Genomic DNA, 22,375 nt, shown 5'->3' with positions numbered 1-22,375 from the left:
AAAACAAAACACTACGTTACCCAAGAAATAATGATTGTGTAGCACTTGTCAAGATGCGATAGATACAGAAAAAGGTAAGTCCTCCCAATTGTAACCCTGTGTATACAACATGATGAAGACTTTTCCTGAGCTCCTTTCTCTAATTATGGTAAACAGCATTGATCATAGCTTATGTTTGCAAACTACTCATTTCTCGATCTCTCTGAAATAAAAATAAACATGAGCCAGAAAAAAATATTTTATGATTTGAGTACTGTAGGAAAAACGTGGCGCTCACTGTCAGTGTTGTTTTTCACTCTGCTGCTTTCTCTGTCTGTGAGAGCAAATGATTCAGAACGCACTGTTCCTGTGACAAAGCACTGGTGTTGGAGGGTGGCCGCAAGCTTATGAAAAACTGCCATGTTGACTTCAGCTCACTTTTCAACAAAGGGCTATGTAAACACACTGGAATGGACCAACACTCCTTTCCAAATGGCAAGCTAACAGTCGCTAACAGGTGAGGTAGGTGTCCGTGTGCAAATAAGCTGCCTGAGCTGCCTGGGTACCACAGGGATGCAAGAGTTAACCATGATTGACTGCCGATTGAGGAAGTCTCTGCTCTTAGTTCTAAGGTTGCTGCTGCTATAGACACTGTTTTAAACCTAGTAAAGGTGTGAAGGAACAATAAAGGGAATGTGTTCCTTGCTCCCGGAAGTGACCATAGAGTAGTGTTTCCTGCATCTTACTGACTACAAGAGAGAAAAACTGTATCTTATGTGGGCAGAGTCCCTTCCACTCCCAACTCCACCGCTGCCAATTCCAGATGGGAAGAATTCAATGAGTCTGGTGACAGAAAAAAAATTCTTACCAGTTTCTGCCCAGACAGGACTTCCAGGAGAGCAAGCAGCTTAACACCATCTTTCATGTCTTCAAAAAGATCTTCGACCACCAGTGCGGGTTTCCGCTATAAAGTTAAAAAAAAAAAAAAGAATAAATCCAAAAACTGCTTGTCTCTTTCTGTCATACCTTTGCTACTCATTGTGGTGACATTTGTAGGGAGATTTCTAAAATACCTAAATGAGATTTACTTGGATATGATTGCCAATCACCTTTTGATAGCTGTAAGGAGAAAAACAATCCTTTGGAGACAAACAATATTCAAAAACGTCGGGAGACTTGATGCTGGGGCTTTCACATGCATACAAGCATCTTTCTAGAAAGGGATTTGGTCACGGATGGGCGGTGTGGAATAAGGGAAGGGAAAGAGGGCACTCTCAGTGCAAACGATGGGAGACATTAGAGCAGGGCCTAAAAGGGGAGCAGGGGGTGCCCCAGCTAAACTGGACCAACCTTCCCACTTCACTGAGCGAGCATACTTCTGGGCCTTAAACCCGGCGCCCACCTCCTTCGGACACTCTCTCCAGGCGAGCTCCTAGCTCAGTGACCTGCATGGGCGCCCTGCGAGCACAGCCCGGGGCGCAGCTTTCCCCTCGGGCGGGTCAGCTGGCTGTGTTCTGTCTCACAGCCTGGCAAACCTCCTCTCACCGTGTGGCTTTGAACCCAGAGGATCATAAGTGCAAGAGTACAGACTAACCAGGGCAAAAGCATCAGCACCACTGGACACAGGAATCCACGCCCACTTACAATTCATAGAGGGTCTTTTATTGTTTATGAAGGTCATCACAATACTTAATATGCTGGGGTTCATCGACCTTGAATTAAGGTCTGTCTTGGCTCAAAGAAAGGAAAGAAGTGATGATGCTCATCAGATTTGCCATAGAATAATATATTTTTTTCTATGTGTCACCTGGGTTCAATCTCTATAGTTTTCTGATTCTGAGTCATGTTAAAGGCCTGATGCTGGATTCCTGACTTTCAATTTTCTTCCTTTAAAAGAAGAGATTTTTATGTAGCCAAATGTTTTATTGAAATGTGACTTGTTTTGCTACCCACTGACATGAAGCATTTACATTTCTCTTATGACTGCATGAATTATTCTCTGAATGGTACAATTCTAATTTTAAACACATTTTTCTCTCTTTATAAATTGAAAAGCTGAATACATTTTGTTCTCATGCTGTGAAATACATGTTCAAAAATAACAGTTTTCATTGGTAATCGTTCTCTTTTAAATTCCACTTTTGAGACTGCTTATTATTTATGTAGCAAAAAATTCCATGTAATAAGAATCAAAATTATTGCGTGAGCTATACATAATCATTAGAAATATGGCCTACTTATCATTGCAAATGTCCACTTGCATCTTAAAATTTAAAAACAGTTGAAAATGAGGAAAAAGTTCATACATATGTAATATATTCAGTGAACAAATACAAATAAAGTTTTTCACAGATTGTGTTAACCTGAAAATATATAAAGAAAATTAGAGCAGAGAATTTTCATGAAATAATAAATATGCCAAGACATTTGATCCCCAAACACAATAAATTGCACCCATACGTCCATTTTGCCTTAACCATACGCAGGCCTCTGCCACTTTGCAGGACATTTTCTCTTGACCTCACTCCTGCCTGGCCTGTTTCTCCTCTACCGTGCTCACTGCTTCCTTCCCACCAGCTGCTCCTGCCCAGTGCTCCTGGGAGCGGCCCTCACACCAGCCGTGACCACTGCGCAGTTCCGTAGCCCACTGGCCTCTCTGGTTTCAGCTTTGCTGGTACCATCATCCCCTTGGTCTGCTCCTCCCAAAACCTCTTTGACCAGCTTGCCTGGCGTCCAGGCCTCTTTTCCTCCTCTCTCTCCTTTCTTCCTATCTATGGCCAATCACCAAACTCAATCCCAACTTCTCTGGTCTTCACGAGACTGTGCCTGGATGGGCACGACCCGTCAATCCTTCCTTAAGTGTTCTCTCCTAAACACTGTTGAGCATATGGTAGGCACTCAGTGTGTACGGTAGGCTAATTGAAAGAATGTAATTTCCTCTGAATGAATCTTTAAATGTGGTATACGGGTTCTAGGCAATCACAGACTGTCACACAATACAGACCTAGAAATATCTTGTTTCTGAATTCCTTGGTCACCGTAGGAACTCATTACATACTTGTTAAAGGAATGAATGAATGAATTTTTCAGTCTGTGCGTGGAAAAGAAGAGTAGATGATTTTATTTGAACACAAATGCCTAGAATACCTTTACTTTCCTCTTTTTCTTCTTAGCAAATTCCTGGTCAGTTTTCATCACTCAGTTTATACGTAATCTTTTTCAGTTATTCAACAAGAAGTAACTACTTCTTCTGTCACAAGTATGCTGTTCAGATGACAAGGATCACATTCTTTTATAGTTAGCTATTTACAAACCTGTGTCCCCAGTGACTCAGACCATGAGAAATCAGATATTTCTTTATATACTTGGTACCGGGCACAGTGCTCAGCACTAGTTGTCAGTAAATATGTAGTTAGTGACTAAAATGCACTCAGCAGGGGTATTTACAAATATCTTTTGGAATCTGAGGGAGAAGATAGGCACAAATAAAATCATAATGCCAAAATCTCTCTTTTTGTAGGAAATATGAGATGTTTCTGAAAAATTTCCCACAGTGTCTTCCTACACAAAGTGAGGAGGTGCAGTCTGAGGGCTATCAACACACAAAATAGAAATTAGGGAAAACTATGTCTGTTTAAAATAAAAATGCTTATGTCAATTTAATTAGTAATATACAGGTTTTATATTTTAAGCACACTGAATTACAGGATCTAGCATTATGTAATCAATTCTTTATTTAATTCATCAACAAGTAAAAGAGGGAGAAAATAAACCTCTGGCCAACCTACTGCAAAGAGTTGGCAAAAATAAACACTAATGAATGATTATATATATATATATATATATATATATATATATATATATATATATATATATATAATTTCAGAGAGGAAGGGAGGGGGACAGAGAGATAGAAACATCAATGAAGAGAGAGAATCATTGATTGTCTGCCTCCTGTACTCCCCCTACTGGGGATTGAGCCTGTAACTGGGGCACGTGCCATGACAGGGAATTGAACCATGACCTCCTGGTTCATAGGTCAATGCTCAACCACTGAGCACATTGGCCCAACTAGCGGATGATCTTTATATTTCTACAAGCACCATCCAATTGCACATAAGTATTGTGTGAAACCAAAACACAAAACAAAACAAAAACAACTCCTCCATTTATCAAAAATTACATGAGAATAAAAAAGTCCTACTAATGATTGAACAAGCTGAACAAGCTTTGCTATCCCTTTTTGCTTAACGCATTATTTACAATAGCAAAGGATCAGTTAGAGGAGGCCTGTACTATTGTGGCTGCTCGCACTTTTTTGTGTGTGTGCACCGCTGTAATAGAAAGCCTTCCGGCTAAAATGTCTCTCCTGTCACATATGTAAGCACTTATGGCGCCAATCTGATTACTGTGGTAGATTCAGGTCATGGTCCTGGGAGCCAAGAGGGAGATTCAGAAAGGAGGGCAATTTATTGGAGTCTGACTTAATGGAAAATAAAGATAATGTGGTTTTATTGCTCACCAATTTGCAGTTTCAGGCACTAGATAGAGATCTATAAGGCACTTTTCAAGAGCACAATTATCTTTTTTTTTTTTTTTATTAAGATGAAATTATAAAAAACTTTTTTTGGTAAAGTGTTTGGAAAAATTCTCTTCCTCTTGGCCCTGTCATTCACATTTAGATCTCCACAGATATTCATGCTGAATCTGAGGTTGTTAGGAGAATGGAACCTCCTGACTGGGTGAGGGAGACGGAGATGGGAGAGAAGGAAAGGAGAAAGAGGTACTTGCCTCTGTGGCTTCCCCTTCTAGAAGCTCTCCTCAAACTAGGCTTAAACTCTAGTTCTGGCTCTAAGAGGATTGCCTGGTCTCTAAAAGTCTCTAGCAATTCAGGGAAAATGCGCATGCTCTGTGCCAGACTATTCCTTGGTGTTAACTCCTGATTGGAGCAGATGTTACAGCATTTTTCTCTCTTTCTTCTCCTGTCCCTTTATTGTGGCTATGCAGCCCCTCTAATGACATGTAATGAGATTCACTGCCTTTCTCTTAGGACTTAAAAGAGATCAAATGTTTCTCCTTGAACTTTATGAAATATTTGAATGCCCAGGTAGCTGACATAATTTTTACAATTTCCTGCATTTGGGGAAAATATTCTTTAACGTGTGTGTGTGTGTGTGTGTGTGTGTGAATAACTTGTTTCACTTTACTAGTCTATAAACACCAGTACATATTTAACCCTTCTCCTCATCTATTTTCATATTTTTATTCATAAAAGGACGGCCATGTTTGCCATGCAATGTGTTGATTTTATGCCCCTAGAAACAATTACATTAATTAGAGGGGAAAGATTAAGAGAATAATTTTTATGAAAAAGAAATATCAGACATAGCTATTAGCTATTTGGCATAAAATATATTTTTAAATTCTCACACTTAAAATATTGTATATGAAATAAAAACTGTTGGCACATAAAGTGAATATGGCTACTATTACAGACTATATTTATAAATTCCAATGTGTACTAGATGTTTCTGTGACTTTATACATTCTAATTTAGTAGATGTTTTGATAGGGATGAAAGAGAGAAGTAGAATAAGAAGAGTAGGAGAGAATGAATAATATATTGTTAAATGCCTCAGTGTACCAAGCACTATGCTGAGGGCTTGTACAAGTTATCTCATTTAATATTCATAACCACCGTGTATGGGAGTATCACCCCCTCTTTAAAAACAAGGAATCAATCTCAGAGAGGTTAAGCCATTGGCCTAGATCACACCCCAAGTAAATGACTAGATTTGAGCCCAGGTTTATTATACTTTGAGCCACCTTGTTAGGCAGAAAGCTCAGTATAAATATTAACATTACCTTTTTTTCTGAATAATGCACACATCTATAAATGTGATTTTTAAATTTAATATCAATATAAAATAATATTGACTAATCAGCTGAAATATCTGCCATTCTATTAGAAGCACTGTTATATTATTACAGTGAAAGGACATGGGTTGGAATCAGCACAGGGAAAAGAGCATGGAGCGAAGCTCGGGAAAAACCATGTGCGAGCTCCCAGAGGTGAGTGGCCTGTCCCCTCCCCGTGGAACTGCACAGGGACATGCTTAATTTCCCATGCTTCCATAACTGACTTCAGCTTCTTCACCTCCATCTCTTCCCCATCCCTGTCCCCCCGAAAGCAGGTGTTCCCCATAAAACACATCATTAAGCTGAAACCGGTTTGGCTCAGTGGATAGAGCCTCGGCCTGCGGACTGAAAGGTCCCAGGTTCGATTCCGGTCAAGGGCATGTACCTTGGTTGTGGGCACATCCCCAGTAGGGGGTGTGCAAGAGGCAGCTGATCGATGTTTCTCTCTCTTTGATGTTTCTAACTCTCTATCCCTCTCTCTTCCTCTCTGTAAAAAATCAGTTAAATGTATTTTAAAAACAAAACAAAACAAAACATCATAAAGGTAAACTTATCAAAGCGAAGCAACATGGCCCAAGGCCCCAGGTGGACAAAACACTCTTTTCAGGCGTAATATTCCAAGTGCTCAGAGGTTAGCTCACAGGAGCAAGTCAAGGCCATTCTTTCAGACATGGCTTTATTTGAAATGTGCAGGGTTTGAGCAACCAGGTCTGCTGAGTTAATCCTCTTCTGCCCAGTCAGCATTTCCCTCCATACCCTGATGCACCCAGAATCTTTTTAATAGATCTTACTTCTTGGCATCTAAAATCAATGGAACAGGCTGTGGAATCTCAGAGGGAAGGTGAGGGAGGGTAGGTAGGTGGGAAGAGATCAACCAAAGAACTTGTATGCACATATGCATAACCCATGGACACAGATAATGGGGTGGTGAAGGCCTGGGGTAGGGGATAGGGATGGGCTAGAAGAGGTCAATGGAGGAGAAAAGGGGACATATGTAATATTTTCAACAACAAAGATTAGAAAAACTAAAAAAAAAATGCATTTCATTCACTTGCAACAAATAAAGCACAACTGACACGTGTGTCTGTTTGGTGATTACTTAGCAAGCACTGTTCTGAGTGTCATTATTGACATCGCAGTGCCCACCCACTCCCACTCCACGGATTCATACAAGGAACCAAGACTAAATTCACTCTTTATTCATAAGCCTCTGCATTTTGAGGGGAACCTGATTGTATTTGATGTAAGAAGATGTTTATAATGTTTTGACAAATGAATATTGGTAAATGAAGAAGGTGAAAAGAGCTTACTGTAGGTGAATAATTAAACGCATACACACAAAAATTCTAAGACAGATAGATAGATAGATGATAGATAGGAGCCATTTTGCATAAACAAGTGTATGCTTATACACTGAGTGGCCAGATTATTATGATCTCTGAACGCATAATAATCTGGCCACTCAGTGTCTATCCTATATAATAAAAGGCTAATATGCAAATTGTCCCCTTGACCAGGAGTTTGACCAGCAGGCAGGCCGGCCAACCACCCATGTTACCTCCCCCTGGCCAGGCTGGCTGGACCCCACCCATGCATGAATTCATGCACCAGGCCTCTAATGTGTGTGTGTGTGTGTGTGTGTGTGTGTGTGTGTGTGTGTGTATACTGAGTGGCCAGATTATTATGCATTCAGAGATCATAATAATCTAGCCACTCAATATATATGCAAATTATAAAAATGTTAGCAGACTAAAATATTTTTATCATTTTTAACTTGGTAATAGCAGGGCAATCACATGCTTAAATGCACAGCAATTAAGGTGAAAGAAGTTTTGGGTGTTAGACTGAAACCAGTAATATAAGAAGAAAGCAAACCTACTTTGAAACATTACTGGCATATCATCACTTTATCAGCAGATCTACACATCTGCTAGAATCTTAGAATTCCTTAGTGACAAATCTCACATAGCCATCGAGGAAATGAACAGCATGTAAGATTTAGTCTTTAGCCAAGGAGAAGACAAAATCACCTATCCCATGCCAGGAGCAACCCAGGTCGTCATTCATCATTAATACTTTTAGTCTCAGAACAAGTGGGCAGCCTAGATGCTTTGTCCTCTTAGAAAAGACTCTCTCAAAACATTGTATGTCACAAAAAATAGCTACAGCATTTTACTCTAGAATACTAAACACATACCCTAGGGTTTAAAATGCGTAATTGCTAGATACCGAGTCACACCAATAAAACTGAAGTGGAAAAGTTCTAAAGGAGCAGCCGATGACACAGACAACTCTTTACTCCGGTTGGGATACACCCACCATTGAGCACCCTCAGGCTCGCTGGAAATGCCACAGTCACAGCCTGAGATAGTCCCAGATGGTGGGTAAAGCAGTCTCAAGGCAAGGGCTGCTTCTCAAGGTGTATTCTGTGCATCTTGAACCCTGGGTACACACCATGGCCCAGCACTCTGAGAGCCGGACAAACCACTCCCGCTGGTTTATATAAATGTTAAATAGGAGCTATTTCACAGGCTGAGGGACAGTATGTGGAAAAAATCCCAACCAGGACCAGTCTAAAATGTTTGCATGCTCTGATGGTTATCTGATGGGTGGGAGCAACAAGGTAAACACCAGGAACAGAGAGAGAGTGGGAAGGGAAGAGGGGTTGACCAACAGATGTGGAGCAAATTCCCTCCCCCAAAGGTTGGCAAAGAGCCCGCCACATGAAATGTGCAAAAAATGCCAAAGGAGCCTCAGACCAGATCGGTATAATCAGGATGCTAACCATAGACAGTAGCCAAGTAAAAGTAATTCCATTTCTAAAAGGTTTTTTTTTTTATTTTGCTTTATTCAGAAAATCAAATTAGATTGTCCCAATATCTCTAGAAACCAGGTGAAGTGATTTGAGAATTTTATGTGTAATCTGTTTTTCTTTCTTTCCCTTTATAAAAGCACCATCGCGATTATTTTCCACCTCTACTTGGCAAAAATGAGAAGATAGTTCCCGTTTTTTGTTTCCTATGACAGATAGAGCAATCATTTCCACTTCCTTAATTACTTCATTCAATTCCGAATAAATGTCCTAAAGGCGGTAACTGCCCTCCAGCCCACCTTTCAATCTGCTTGGGAAGCTCTGCTGTTAACAACTTGCACATGTAATAAAATTCTTTTCATTTTGTATAATAGAAACATATTCCTCAAGTTATTTGTTTGATTCAGTACAAAGTTGAGGTTATTCTTAACCTCTTTTTTTCATACCTCAAATCAGATCCATCAACAAATCTGCTGACTTTATTTTCAAAACTCATTCAGAATCCAACCACTGCTCACCAGCTCCACTGCTCTGTCTTGGTTCCAGACACTGGTCTCCTGACTGGATGACTTCAACAACCTTCTAATTCTCCTCCCTCCTTCTGTCCTTGACCCTTCTCAGTCTACCCTCAATAGAGCCACTTATTTGCCTTCTCTACCATCCATCTCCCCCCATCCTATATAATAGAAGTGTAGTACTAGTATGCAAATTGTCCCCTCGACTGAAAGTTTGTCCTGGAGTTAGACCAGGGTTCGGGGCTGGCCGAGGGAAGGCAGTTGACCAGGGGGAAGGGCCAGCTGGGGGAAGGGAGAGAGTACACGGCCAGCAGCCAGCAGCCAGCAGCTGCTAGGGACCCTACCAGTGCACGAATTTCATGCACTGGGCCTCTAGTTAAGATATAAGTGCCATAGTGAAGGGGTTACTGTACTTTTTCTGTTTGGATCACTGCTACCTTCTCAGTACCTAGAATATTCCTGAGCATAAAAACAGCACCTTAAAGTATTTATTGAATGAATGTACAAATAAATGAGATATTTCTAAAGGAAGGAACTTCGATAAATATTATCGAAATGTTTATTAATCTGCATAAGGTTTGTTAGAACTATACTTAGGTTATCAATAAATTAATATTCTATTAATAAGTGAGTGATTGCTATTTGTTTTGAAATGATAATTTTCCTTCATAACCTTTCAGTTACGTATTTGGAAAGAATGAATTTATCAGTATGTTTAGGATTACCAAGCTACAGTAGCTTTAGAAAAACAACTGAAGAATGGTTTCTGGAATGAATTATTACATTTCCCTTGCTTCTTTCTCTCCTCATCTTAGTTCATTAATGATCCCACCAAAGTGTATACAGGAAACAGATGTGAGAAAATTCAGTCCTGAAAGTGTTTCATGTTATTAGCATTGTTGGTGGAAAGACAACTAAAGAACAAAGCAGCCCCCAAAGTGATATTTTACGAATATGAAGGTGACAATCAAAGTCATATTAGCCTACGTTACTAAAAAAAACAGAAAGTCAGAAGTATTCCTTTTAAAGAAATGTATGAATGTTACTTGGTACTAAAACAAAATGTATTCTTAATAGAACCTAGTATCAGTGGAATTGTGCTCCCCCCACCCACCTGCAAGCTATGTGGAAGTTTTAACCCCAGTACCTCAGAATGTGATCTTATTGGGGAACAGAATCTTCAGAGAAGCAATCAAGTTGAAATGAGGCCATCAGGATGGGTCTTAATCCATGTTGCCTAGTGTCCTTATACAAAGAGGAAATTTGGGCACAAACACAGAGAGGCAGCGAGGCAGGGACTGAACCAACGCAGCAAACCAAGGAACGTGAAATCATGCAGGCCGCCCCCGGCAGCTGGAAGAGCAGGGAAGGCTTCTAACCAGAGTCTCAGAGGGAGCGTGGCTGTCTAGCCTCGGGAACGGGAGATAATCAGGGTCTCATTCCAAACCACCTAGTATGTGGTACTTGGTTATGGCAGCCTTAGCTAACTAATACAGAACCTAACTAATCTTTTATGGTGCTTTTTTTTAGTTCTTCTAAAAAGTAAAAAATGCTCATATCATGCCTGAGGTCATCTGCAAATTACAGCGTTTCAAATGCTCAGTGCCCTCCCTTAATAGCCGCAGAGATCTGAGGCAGGCGGATGGAGAAAGGGCTGTTTATTGCATATTGAAAGAGAAGCGCCATTTATAGAAACGCTAAACAATGGCTATTTGAGACCTATTTTTCCCCCAGAGGACACTTTGCCAAACTATATATGTATTTCCCAGCCAACTATCATAAAAAATGAATCAAGGGTGCTTAAATCCAAATATAACATTCTATTTCATTTGTTAAAATGAGAGAAAATGCAAGAACTACAAGCACTTGATAAGAGTATAACCAATGTGAATGTCAAGATTACTTATACTATCTTTTTCTAATTAAATATCTAACTCATGAAAGTTTTTATGAAAACACATCTTTAATTGCTCTCTTTGGGGGCCAAGATGGCACTCTATAATTACATTACTCTACAGACCTTGCATAAAAATTGGGAATTTCCTAAGATAAAGCAATTTAAACATATGAAAGAACTAACATCTTTTGAACTGTCAATTTTAAAAATATTCCAACATAAATGTATTATTCAGAAATGCAAACTATTCTGTTAGATCTGAAAAGCGTGTAGCCATTTGGTGGGAATCCTCTCAAATTCAAGTCCACCTCTTTCCTCTCTTCCCCTCAACCCCATCCTGAACTTAGGGGTCTCCAGGCCCATTCTTCCTATTCCCACTCTGGTCTCAGAGAAAAGGGAAGTCTCTCCTCTAGTCCAAACCTTCACCTCCACCTGTGCTCTTAAAACAAAAAACAAAAGAAAACAAACAAACAAAATATATATATATTGATTTCAGAGAAAAGAAGAGAGGGAGAGATAGAAACATCACTGATGAGAGAGAAACATTGACTGGCTACCTCCTGCATGCTCCCTATTGGGGATTGAGCCCGCAATCTGGGCCTGTGCCCTTGACCAAAATCAAACACGGGACACTTCAGTCCCAGGCCGAGGCTCCATCCACTGAGCAACACCTGTTAGGGATCCACCTGTGCTCTTAATTTCTCTCCCACTCTGCCTCCTTGGGAGCCTTGTGTCTTCAACATAACTTTATTTTCCTTCATTCCAGCCTCTCCCTCTCTACTAGTTCTTGATTCCCTTTAATACAGATACACTTAAGACCACCCTTTATAAAAACAGATACACTTACCAGACCCCATGTGCTACTTTAGCTAATACTCTATCTCATGAACATGTAATACACACTCCATGTCCTAACATCCTTACCTTTCAAGTGCTCATCAGCTTGCTGGAGTCTGATTTTTTCAATGATATGGCCACTCCCAGTGCTGGCCAGTGACTTCCTAACGGCCAAATCAAATGGGTTCATCTCTATCAAGTAATTTCTCTAAAACTGAACTTATTAGCTCTTCCCCAAACCTATTGTATGCTTGGTCTCTGTAATGGTCTTAATCATTTGTTCAAGTCAAAAACTGGAAGTCATTCTTAACCCTTTCTTTTCTAAGATTCCAATTAATAGCCCAGTCCAATCCTACACACCTTTCCGTCTGTCCCCTTTTCTCCATTCCCCACCACCATTTTAATCCAAACTGCCCTCACCTCCCATCTGACTTATTGCAAGTTCACTCTACCTCCAATCTCACTGTATTCTCTTCTAATTTATTTTAGAGAGATGGAGAGAGGGAGGGGAAAAGTGTGTGTGTGGGGGTGGGATGGGCAGGAAGAAAGGTTAAAAAAAGATTGAGAGAGAAGTTTAGGGCCAGAGTGATCATTTAATTTTTCTGCCTAAGAGTCTTTAATGTACCTCACTGCTATGACACAACGTCCAAACTCTCTTAATGACTGGTCTTTGTCTTTTTCTCTGTTGCCACTCCATTCCTGGAATCCACGTTTTCAAGTGCTCCTGAAAATCTTCCATTTCCTTTACTGCACCACACTCTTTCTCACATCTCAACTTTTGAAAACATTGGTACCCAATCCCGGGCCATTTCTCAGGCTCCAGCTTAAATGTTTCTTCCTGTGAAAGCCTGTTGGATGCCCTCCTTCAGATGACCTGCGTGGCTGGTGGTGTCTGCCATGTGCTCCCTGGCGCCCTACACTTCCCCTCTCACGGACTTTCCCACCACGCTTCCCGGTGATGGTCTCTTCTGCGGACTGTCAGTTCCACCACGGCATGGGCGCTCCCTGCCTTTGTTTACCACTGTCTCCAGGATGCCTTGCACAAAATAGGTGCTTGAAAAGTATCTGCTGCATGAAGAGCTAAATAAACAAATGCCTCCTGGAGTGTAACACAGCGGTTAGTGCCCAAGCTTAGGAGTCCTGGGATTGGGTTTTTCACACACCTGTTATGTGACTTTAAGATTATTAATTAACTCTAAACTTCAACTTCATAATTTATAAAATGGTGGAAATAACACTTATATTTGATTATTGCCATGAGGATTAAGTAAAATAAAAGATAAAATCGATAAAGTGCAGTAATTGGAACATGGTAAGAGTTAATAAATGGCCGCCCTGAGATTCAGAAACATTTTTATCAATGACTGATGACAAGCTGGAGCTGAATGAGGACCTCCCTATGAAAAGCCATTACTCAAAATCAATATTGGGCGAATTAAAAAACAATACTACACCTTCTTTTATTGACAGAGCAAACAGAACAGAAAGATTCAGGTTTCTTTTTCCTCTCTCTCTCTCTCTCTCTCTCTCTCTGTTTATTAATCCTCACTGGAGGATATTTTTTCCATTGTTTTTAGAGACAGTGGAAGGAAGTGAAAGACAGAGAACGAGAGAGGGAGGGAGGGAGAGAGAGAGAGAGAGAGAGAGAGAGAGAGAGAGAGAGAGAGAACATCATTGATGTGAGCAAGACACATTGATTGGTCCCAAAAGGACTGAGGATTGAACCTGCAACCCTTCTGTGCACAGCCAGCACTCTAATCACTGAGCGACACTGGCCAGGGCTCAGGTTTCTTCTTGAAAAGGAAGAAAATTATAGGGTTCTTGTCTAAATATGAAACCCTTTTCTGAAAGGAATTATAAGGTATGTAAAATAAAAATAACCCTTTCATTTTTGTTACTGTTACGTTATATGAACAATTTGTGATTTGCAATGTTTTGTACAATTGCAGAATCTTAGAGACTTCTATTTGAAAACAAAGCAAACCCCCCAAAATGAACTGATAATTGTATCCACACGGTTGAATAATCTACATGCGTACTAAAAATGGCACAAAAACACAGAAAGTTCTTGTTTTTCTTCCTACTTGTATAAGATTTTTGTTTTCAGCAAAGCATATTTTTGCAAACAGATTGCTCTCTTATTTCCACCCTATCTTCATACCACTGTCATAATATTTATAGAGAGTTGTTGCAATAGAATAAAGTGTCATTAGTAAAAGAGTTAATCATTTTAATTAGAAATAGTTTACTAGTTAGCAATTGAGAAAGCAGATAAGAACAAAAATAAAAATTTCCCATAAAAACCCTCCCAATTTCATCCATGGGTCAATTTCCAAAGGAGATTTTGAGAAAACAGATAACACTTTCTAAATGAGTCTTTTAAACTGCCCTTTAAAATAAAGTATACTTGCATTGTGTGCCCACCACCCAAAGCAATATACAGATGATGTATCATAGAAATGTACACTTGTAACCCATATAAAATTATTAATCATTGTCGCCCCAATAAATTTAACTTTAAAAAATTTTTAAAGAAAATTTAAAGAAGTATTTTCGCATTAGACAGTTTGGCTCAGTGGATAGAGCATCAGCTTGTGGACTGCAGGTTCCCGGGCTCAATTCCAGTCAAGGGCACATACCTCAGTTGCAGGCTTGACCCCCCCCCGCCCCTGGTCAGGGTATGTGCAGGAGGCAACCAACAAACTGATGTGTCTCTCTCACATCTATGTTTCTCTCTCCCTGTCTCTCCACCCCCCCCCCCCCTTCCACTCTCTAAAAATCAATGGAAAAATATCCTCGGGTGAGGATTAACAAAAAAAAAGTATTTTAGTTTGCTTAAAATTTTAAAGAAAGTATTGTAATAGCAAGACATGATCACAAAATTTAGGATGAAATGGTTTATCATTCTAAATTAAATCCACAAAAATTCCCAGAACTGTTATGCAAAAGCTCTCAGACAACAGAGACCCTACAAAAGATTTACAACCTGCATTCTGGAAGAGTTGACTCTCATGTGTTTTCTTTCCTGCCAATATAGCACTTTTCTCTTTTCTTATTCTTAGAGATAAAATAACTTGTGTTACATAGCATAAGTAATAGGTGATTTAGGACTTATATCCTGAGTACCAGCATAAAAATATTTTTGAGATGGGTCATTTTCTGACCTTATTGGTAGATGCCAACAGAAAATTGTAGGAGAAAAATACCACAATCAAGGAATAAAATGCATTTTAACTCTTTTAAATGGTTTGCTTATGAGATTATCTGAAATAATTCCAAAGCAAAGAACTATGTACAAGAGGCATTCGTTATCACACAAGGAAGCATTCGTTATGAAAGAGGAGAGAAGTTCATTACTATCTCATCCCAGGACCGAGTACTTGTCTCTATCTTGTAAGTTTGGGAGAAATTCTCATGAGCTTCAAACCAGCCTGCTATGTACTGAATGTGTGTCCCTGGAATCCAAATGTGGAAGCCTTACAGCGCCCCGCCTCCCCCCGTGCCAGTGTTTTGAAGTGGGCCTTTGGAAAGTAACTAGGTGTAGATGAGGTTGTGAAGTGATGGCCCATGATGGGATTAGTGTCCTTATAAAAATAGGAAGAGAGACCAGAGTTCCTTCTCCCTCCCTCACTGCCTCCCTTCTTCTCTCTCCCTCCTTCCTTCTCTCTCCCTCCCTCCTTCTCTCTCCCTCCCTCCCTCCCTCCCTCCCCCCTCTATCCCTCCCTTCCTCCCCACCTTTCTCCCACCCTCCTTCTCTCTCCTTCCCTCCTTCCTCCCTCCTTCCTCCCTCCTTCTCTCTCTCTTCACCACATGAGGACACAGCCAGGAAGAGGACCCTCATCAGGAACCAGGAAGCAAGTCAGTTGGCACCTTGATTCTGGACTTGCAGCCTCCCGAACTATGAGAAATAAATGCTTGCTGTTTACGTGCCCCAGCCTATGACATTTTGTGACAGCAGCCCTAGCTGATTAGTATCGGTTAAGTCTTTACTGGACAAAGTAAACAAGCACACAAACTACACACCAAACCAGACTCAGTCTGACCCAACAAATTACAGGACCCCAGATCCTTTCAAAGGGAACAGCAATCAAGGCTCCATCCTGGGGGCAGGTGGCTCTTAGCTGTAGGACCTACCACTGGCCTTGGTTACTTAATCAGCAAACAGAAGGAGGACACAGTGGCTTTGAGAACCTCTGGGGGTAAGGAAAGACCTTGACACAGGTCTGGTCTGCTCTGTGGGTGAAGACCTGTTGTCAGGGGAGAGAACTGTGTTGCCGATAGGTGACCAGGAGCCAAGGACCAAAAATTTGAGAAGCTGTCTTCATATGCTTCTGTGGAGCCTAGCGACTAAAGGTATGAGTTGTGTGTGTGTGTGTGTGTGTGTGTGTGCACGCGCGCGCGTGCATGAGCACATATATATGCTTGCTGTCATGTCCGCAAAGTGCTAGAGTGATGGCACCAAGCACACTCCAGCATCACAGAATTGCTTTGGGAGCAAGTCTCCTCACAGGGACAGCAGGAAAAGTGACACGATGTCGTGGTCCAGACACCAAATCAAAGACATGAAATTGACCTTGTTTCTGTTGCAGGAGAGAGATGATCATTCTCATAAGGAATTGAGCACACAGCAGTGGGAAGGCCAGTGTGTGCTTCCCTTTTAATTTGGGTACGTATGCAAGTGTGACCTCCATGAGACTATGAAGCCTAGAAGGCGCTTGTGCTTAGAGGTGCAGGTTACAGACAGGAATAGCGATGACAATGAGGATAAAAATGGGGATGGGGAGATGGAGATAGAGACAGAAAGGTTGAGTAGTCTTGTCATGGAGGAGGAGATAGCATGGGAGAGTTAGAGATGGACAGGCATGGGACAGAGATGGGGGGTAGAGAATGAGAAAGAAATAGGGCTGTAAATAGAAACTCAGGGATGAAGGTGGGCAAAAGCTGGGGCAGAGAGAGAGGGATCACTAGGGCTCACGTGATCAGCTGCTGGGACAGATGAAGACATTAAGCTCAACTCTATAGCTGTCCTAAAACTGTCAACAGCCGAGGAAGGGCAATGGGGTCAAATTTGATCTTCGGAATGTTTTGCAATATAAGCGAGTCAGGAAAGGAAAGTGTTCTCCAATGGATTTGTGGTTTGGCTATGTTTGACAAGATACCACAGCGTCAGTATAAATAAGCTCAGGATAACAAGTATTAGTATCCTTGTTCTGCTTCCGTTTTCAGTTTTCCAGGTAATTCAGGAAAGAAAAAGTCACTAGTGCAGAGGAGAAAAAAAAAAGAACAAAAACACTCAATCACATTAGGGTTATAAGTGGAAGTCATAATTTTCTTGGTCTTTCAAAATAATATAATAGATGCAAAAATGTGCAAAGTAGGAAAAACCACATGGACTTTAGGTTCATGTCTGGATTAAAATCTCAGCAGCAGCAGGTTATGGAGATGAGGGCTGTAAAATAGCCTGTGTGAAGTAGGTAGCACAGTGCCGGAAATGCATCGTTCCTTTTTCTCCCCAGAAATGCATTTACTATTATACAAACATCAAGAGAAGATGTAGACTCTGTGCTGTTGTTTTATCAAACAGCTCTGTATGGTACTCAGCACTGTGCTTAGGGCTATTGGGACTTAAAAGAAATTCCAAGAATTAGCACATGCCTTAGTGATTGATTCACCACGTTACTGGGGAGCTGAGATAGGGAACAGTACAAGATAACCTAAGGCATGCTGAGCCTCACCTACGCTGCAGGTTCTGGACTGGGGCAGAGATTTCAGATCCTCCCGCACCAGAGGCAGGAAGCCCAGGAAAAGGAGGGGGGCGGCCCTGGGGGGGGGGTGCAGGGAAACTGCTAACATCCTCCGAGCATCTGCTAGGGGACAGGCGCGCTGTCTCACAGGTGGTCAGAGATGCTTCACCAATGAAAGAGGCTTGAACTCCACAGGAAAGGGCGGGCTTAGATATTAGGTGGGAGATAGTAGGGGCGAGGTCACAGAGCAGGGTTGGAAGAAACCAGAAAAAGCAACACACATCGGTAAAGCCTAGTGCAATAGCCAGTTACCACATCACTATGTAAAGCAACTTGAAACAGTGATAAAACAGCAATTACAAGACAGACTTGAAAATAAACTCTTGGAAGATTATTGCTCCACAAAGGCCCTTCACATACTGTATGGCATGGCATATATTCAGACTTCCCCTTCTTTTTAAGTATTCAGTGCATCACAGATAAGTGTATCCCAAGAATTTTACTTTAAAAACTTTCACAAAGGTATTCAACCTTACTTAAACAAAATTAAAAATTAATTATAAATTATATTAGCCAATCAGATTAGAAAACACTGTAGCTCTAAAGTTCATTACTAGTGTAAGGAAATGGGCATTCACATAAGCTCTTGGCATGTATTAAAATTATAAATGTATATGCCTATTGACTAGCCACACACTTCTAGAAATTTATCCTAAGAAAAATCACACAAGTGTTCAAAGATATAGGCTCGAGGACTTTCAATGTAGGGTTCTGTATAATACCAAACAACTAGAAACCACGTAAATGACCATCGATAGCCTACTGAGTACTTTATGACTTATAACTTATATATTTATAATAAATTTATTCATCCATTAAAATGACTATGTAGCTCTGTGGCTACTGACATGGGAGAGATATGCTGCATGAAACAGAGGCATACAGATCACTATCCTATAAATCTACTTTTGTGAAATCATGTGTCCCTGTGTAGAAAAGTGGCGATTAATATGTTAGTGATGTTTCTATCAGGATTGTAAGATTTGAGGTGATTTTTACTTTCTTTACACTTGTAAGAGGTATATTGTTAATATTATTTACAATTAGCATGAAATCTCCTAACAATATGAAAAAACAACTCTATTTTCACTTAATAAAGGAGTAACCTTCCCAATGGATGTTAATTCTGTAGTGTAAGTGATGGCTGATGGCACCAGCCAGGACCTGAGAAAATGAGAGGCATTTACTGCGTTCCTAGGGTAGAAGCTGGGTGCACCCCTGGACCAGAGAATTCCCTCTCACCACGTGGCTTTTGGAAAGGGATTGTAGGAGAGATAATCCCAGTTCATCCTGTATTTAGACACATTGTTCTTGTCTTCAATCTTGGCTGGACTGTGAGCTTTTCAAAGGCCTGGGAAAGTGTCTTACTAACATTTTTTCTGTCACCAAAGCCTCTTAGAGACACCACAGTAAGCAGTTAATTTGTATAGTTGGACTGAAACACATTGCCATGTTTTGTTTGCTTCTGAACCATAAAAGAGACTTTGGGGAAATCTCTTATCAAAAACTGCTCATAGGGTTATGCCTCGAACACTATAGGTACAGCTCTCAGCCAAAGGATCCTCTCACTCAAGTCAGACAATTGTCCCATTGTCTCTATTTATTTTTAAAAATGCGATGATTTTTTTGTTTGCATATTTTTTCATCAGCAAGCCAAGAGATTAATCTATAATAACAAAAGCATAGTATGCTAATTAGACCAGACAACTGAACGACCTTCCGGACTAAGCCAGGGCTACAAGGGCTGAGGCAAGCTGTGGCTGCGATGGTCGAGCCCCTTGCATGAATTTCATGCATCGGGCCTCTAGTTTTATTATAATACTAGAGGCCCAGTGCATGAAATTTATGCACGGGGGGGGGGGGGGGTCCCTCAGTCCACCCTGCACCCTCTCCAATCTGGGACCCCTTGAGGGATGTCTGACTGCCCGTTTAGGCCCGATCCCACCTAAATGGGCAGTCAGACATCCCCCTCAGAATCCAGGACTGCTGGCTCCCAACCGCTCGCCTGCCTGCCTTCCTGATTGCTCCTAACCACTTCTGCCTGCTAGCCTGATCACCCCCTAAACACTCCCCTGCCAGCCTGATAGACACCTAATTGCTCCTCTGCCAGCCTGATTGTCCCTAACTGTCCTCCCCTGCAGGCCTGGTCACCCCCAACTGCCCTCCCCTGCAGGCCTGGTATCCTCCAACTACCTTCCTTTGCAGGCTTGGTCGCTCCCAACTGCCCTCCCCTGCAGGCCTGGTGGCCTCTAACTGCCTGCCCCTGGCAGCCTGGTTGCCCCTAACTGCTCTCCCCTGCTGGCCTGGTCGCCCCCAACTGCCCTCCCTTGCTGGCCTGATTGTCCATAACTGCCCTCCCCAGCTGGCCATCTTGTGGTGGCCATCTTTTGTCCACATGGGGGCAACCATCTTTGACCATATGGGGGTGGCTACCTTGTGTTAGAGTGATGGTCAATTTGCATATTACCTCTTTATTATATAGGATAGCTGTATTGGAATTTGGTTTATATTAGTGTTTATGTTCAGTCATTACACTGTACAAATACAGTCACTGATACAACCTGATGTCAGTGTTCTGCCACCACGGATACTTGGTTACTTCCTATCAAAGCACTAGAGACACTATTATGACCTCCTCAGATAGAATTCTTTGCTCAGGGCAGACCACTCCTTGCTGCTTTCTGTTCCAAATCGAAACAAACACAAAAAAGAAAATCCAGTACCAATTCTTTTCTATGGCACACATCTTAGGACAGGAGAAATAACTGGATGAATATTTCAGTATTCCTTGAATTGACATGAATAGCTGCTCTTGGCTCTAGGCATTCTTTCATTTCTCCCAGAGCAATGTGAGCAAGTGCTATACGTAGGCAACAGTTAAACTGACAGGGTTGACAATATCACTGATTAGTAATTGTGACCACAGTAAAAGCAGCATGACTTTATACTGTACATTTAATGATTTATTGGCTCAAACTAAGTAAACACAGAACTCTGGTAGTTTCCTTTACCTTGGCCAGATGAGAGTTGATCCATTTTGTGAAAGTTCGTTTTTGTACTATCTCTTGCTCATCTAGAAGGGAAAAAAACCTAATTAGATAACATAGTATGACATGAAGTTATATCATAAAAAAAACTCATAGTTACACAACTCTGGAAGTAATCATAATATTATTTTATCTTTTAATTCATTTTACCAATTATTGCTTAAAAGAAGAGTCGGTATAATTTCAAGTATATTAATTAATTAGGCTATTCTTTTAAGGATTATCAGCAAGTGCTTTAAATTTTATAATATGTTAGCCCTATGTTTACCTTCATTCACTTATTGAAACTTCACTGAACAATTATACCTCAAGAAAGCTATTTGTAAAAAGTTCACTGAGACCAACAATGTCTAAAAAATATACATTATGAATAATAACACTACTTTATAATGCTGTTGATGAGGAACTTACATAACTATCATAACATAGGTTTTTAAAGTTCTTGTATATTTAAAGAAACATTATTTAAATGTATTTAATACTTAATCCTAAGATTTTTTCTAATTTCAGCTTTTCAGAAAAACATGATGTAGTCTTACCAACTGTTCATATATATATATGTGTGTGTGTGTGTGTGTGTGTGTGTGTGTGTGTGTGTGTGTATATATATATATATATATACACACACACACTAGTGGCCCGCTGTACGAAATTCGTGCATGGGGGCTGTGTGTGTCCCTCAGCCCAGCCTGCACCCTCTCCAATCAGGGATCCCTCTCACAATCCAGGACTGCTGGCTCCCAACTGCTCGCCTGCCTCCCTTCCTGATTGCCCCAAACCACTTCTGCCTGCCAGCCTGATCACCCCCTAACCACTCCCCTGCCAGCCTGATTGATGTCTAACTGCTCCCCAGCAAGCCTGTTTGCCCCTAACTGCCCTCCCCAGCAGGCCTGGTCACCCCTAACTGCCCTCCCCTGCAGGCCTGGTCCCCCCCCCAATTGCTCTCCCCTGCAGGTCTGGGTCCCCCCAACTGCCCTTCCCTGCAGGCCCGGTCACCCCCAACTGCCCTCCCTTGCAGGCCTGGTCCCTCCCAACTGCCCTCCCCTGCTGGCCATCTTGTGGTGGCCATCTTGTATCCACATGGGGGCAGCCATCTTGTGTGTTGGATTGATGGTCAATTTGCATATTATTATTTTATTAGATAGGAGGATATATATATATTCATGCTTAATATTTCTACTAAAATTATAAAAACTGTAATTCATGCAGACATTTTTCTCGAACATGTATGTTAGTTCTAAGCACAGTAAAGTTTGATGATATCCTACAAGTAAACTCAGTTCTCTAGTGCTAAGAATCACAGCACTAATTTTATTAATGGAACCTAAGATTCACCTAATTCTTAGGCCAGTCACCCGAGGTCATTCTTAGCTCTCTACTCTCAGCCCCCCACCCCCACCAGTGAATAAGGAATTGCCGTTGATTTTACTTCCTGAATATATCATCTCCACCAATATCAGCTTAGTTAAGACACCATCATCAAATCTGGATGCCTATTCATTTCCACTATTAGAATCTATGTTCTAGCTTAAATGGCAGGTACCATGCCTGACTTAACCATCACT

At 41.1% G+C, this 22,375-nt stretch overlaps 1 protein-coding gene across 8 annotated transcripts in view; it reads right to left on the bottom strand.

The window, feature by feature from the left end:
* SYNE1 (spectrin repeat containing nuclear envelope protein 1) overlaps positions 1 to 22,375 on the bottom strand; it is a gene marked incomplete at its 5' end in the record, with an annotated part of 384,290 nt that overhangs the window by 299,374 nt on the left and 62,541 nt on the right. For 7 of the 8 annotated variants that reach the window (XM_079780696.1, XM_079780700.1, XM_079780701.1 and 4 more), the window contains 2 exons: positions 848 to 943; positions 20,775 to 20,836. In XM_079780696.1, coding sequence (XP_079636822.1) covers positions 848 to 943; positions 20,775 to 20,836 — 158 coding nt within the window. The remainder of the gene's footprint in view (positions 1 to 847; positions 944 to 20,774; positions 20,837 to 22,375) is intronic. The other variant, XM_079780702.1, reaches the window with a different exon arrangement.

Source organism: Cnephaeus nilssonii, assembly GCF_951640355.1.
Source record: "Cnephaeus nilssonii genome assembly, chromosome: 9".
NCBI lineage: Eukaryota > Metazoa > Chordata > Mammalia > Chiroptera > Vespertilionidae > Cnephaeus > Cnephaeus nilssonii.
This window is presented reverse-complemented; position numbering and strand designations above follow the sequence as displayed.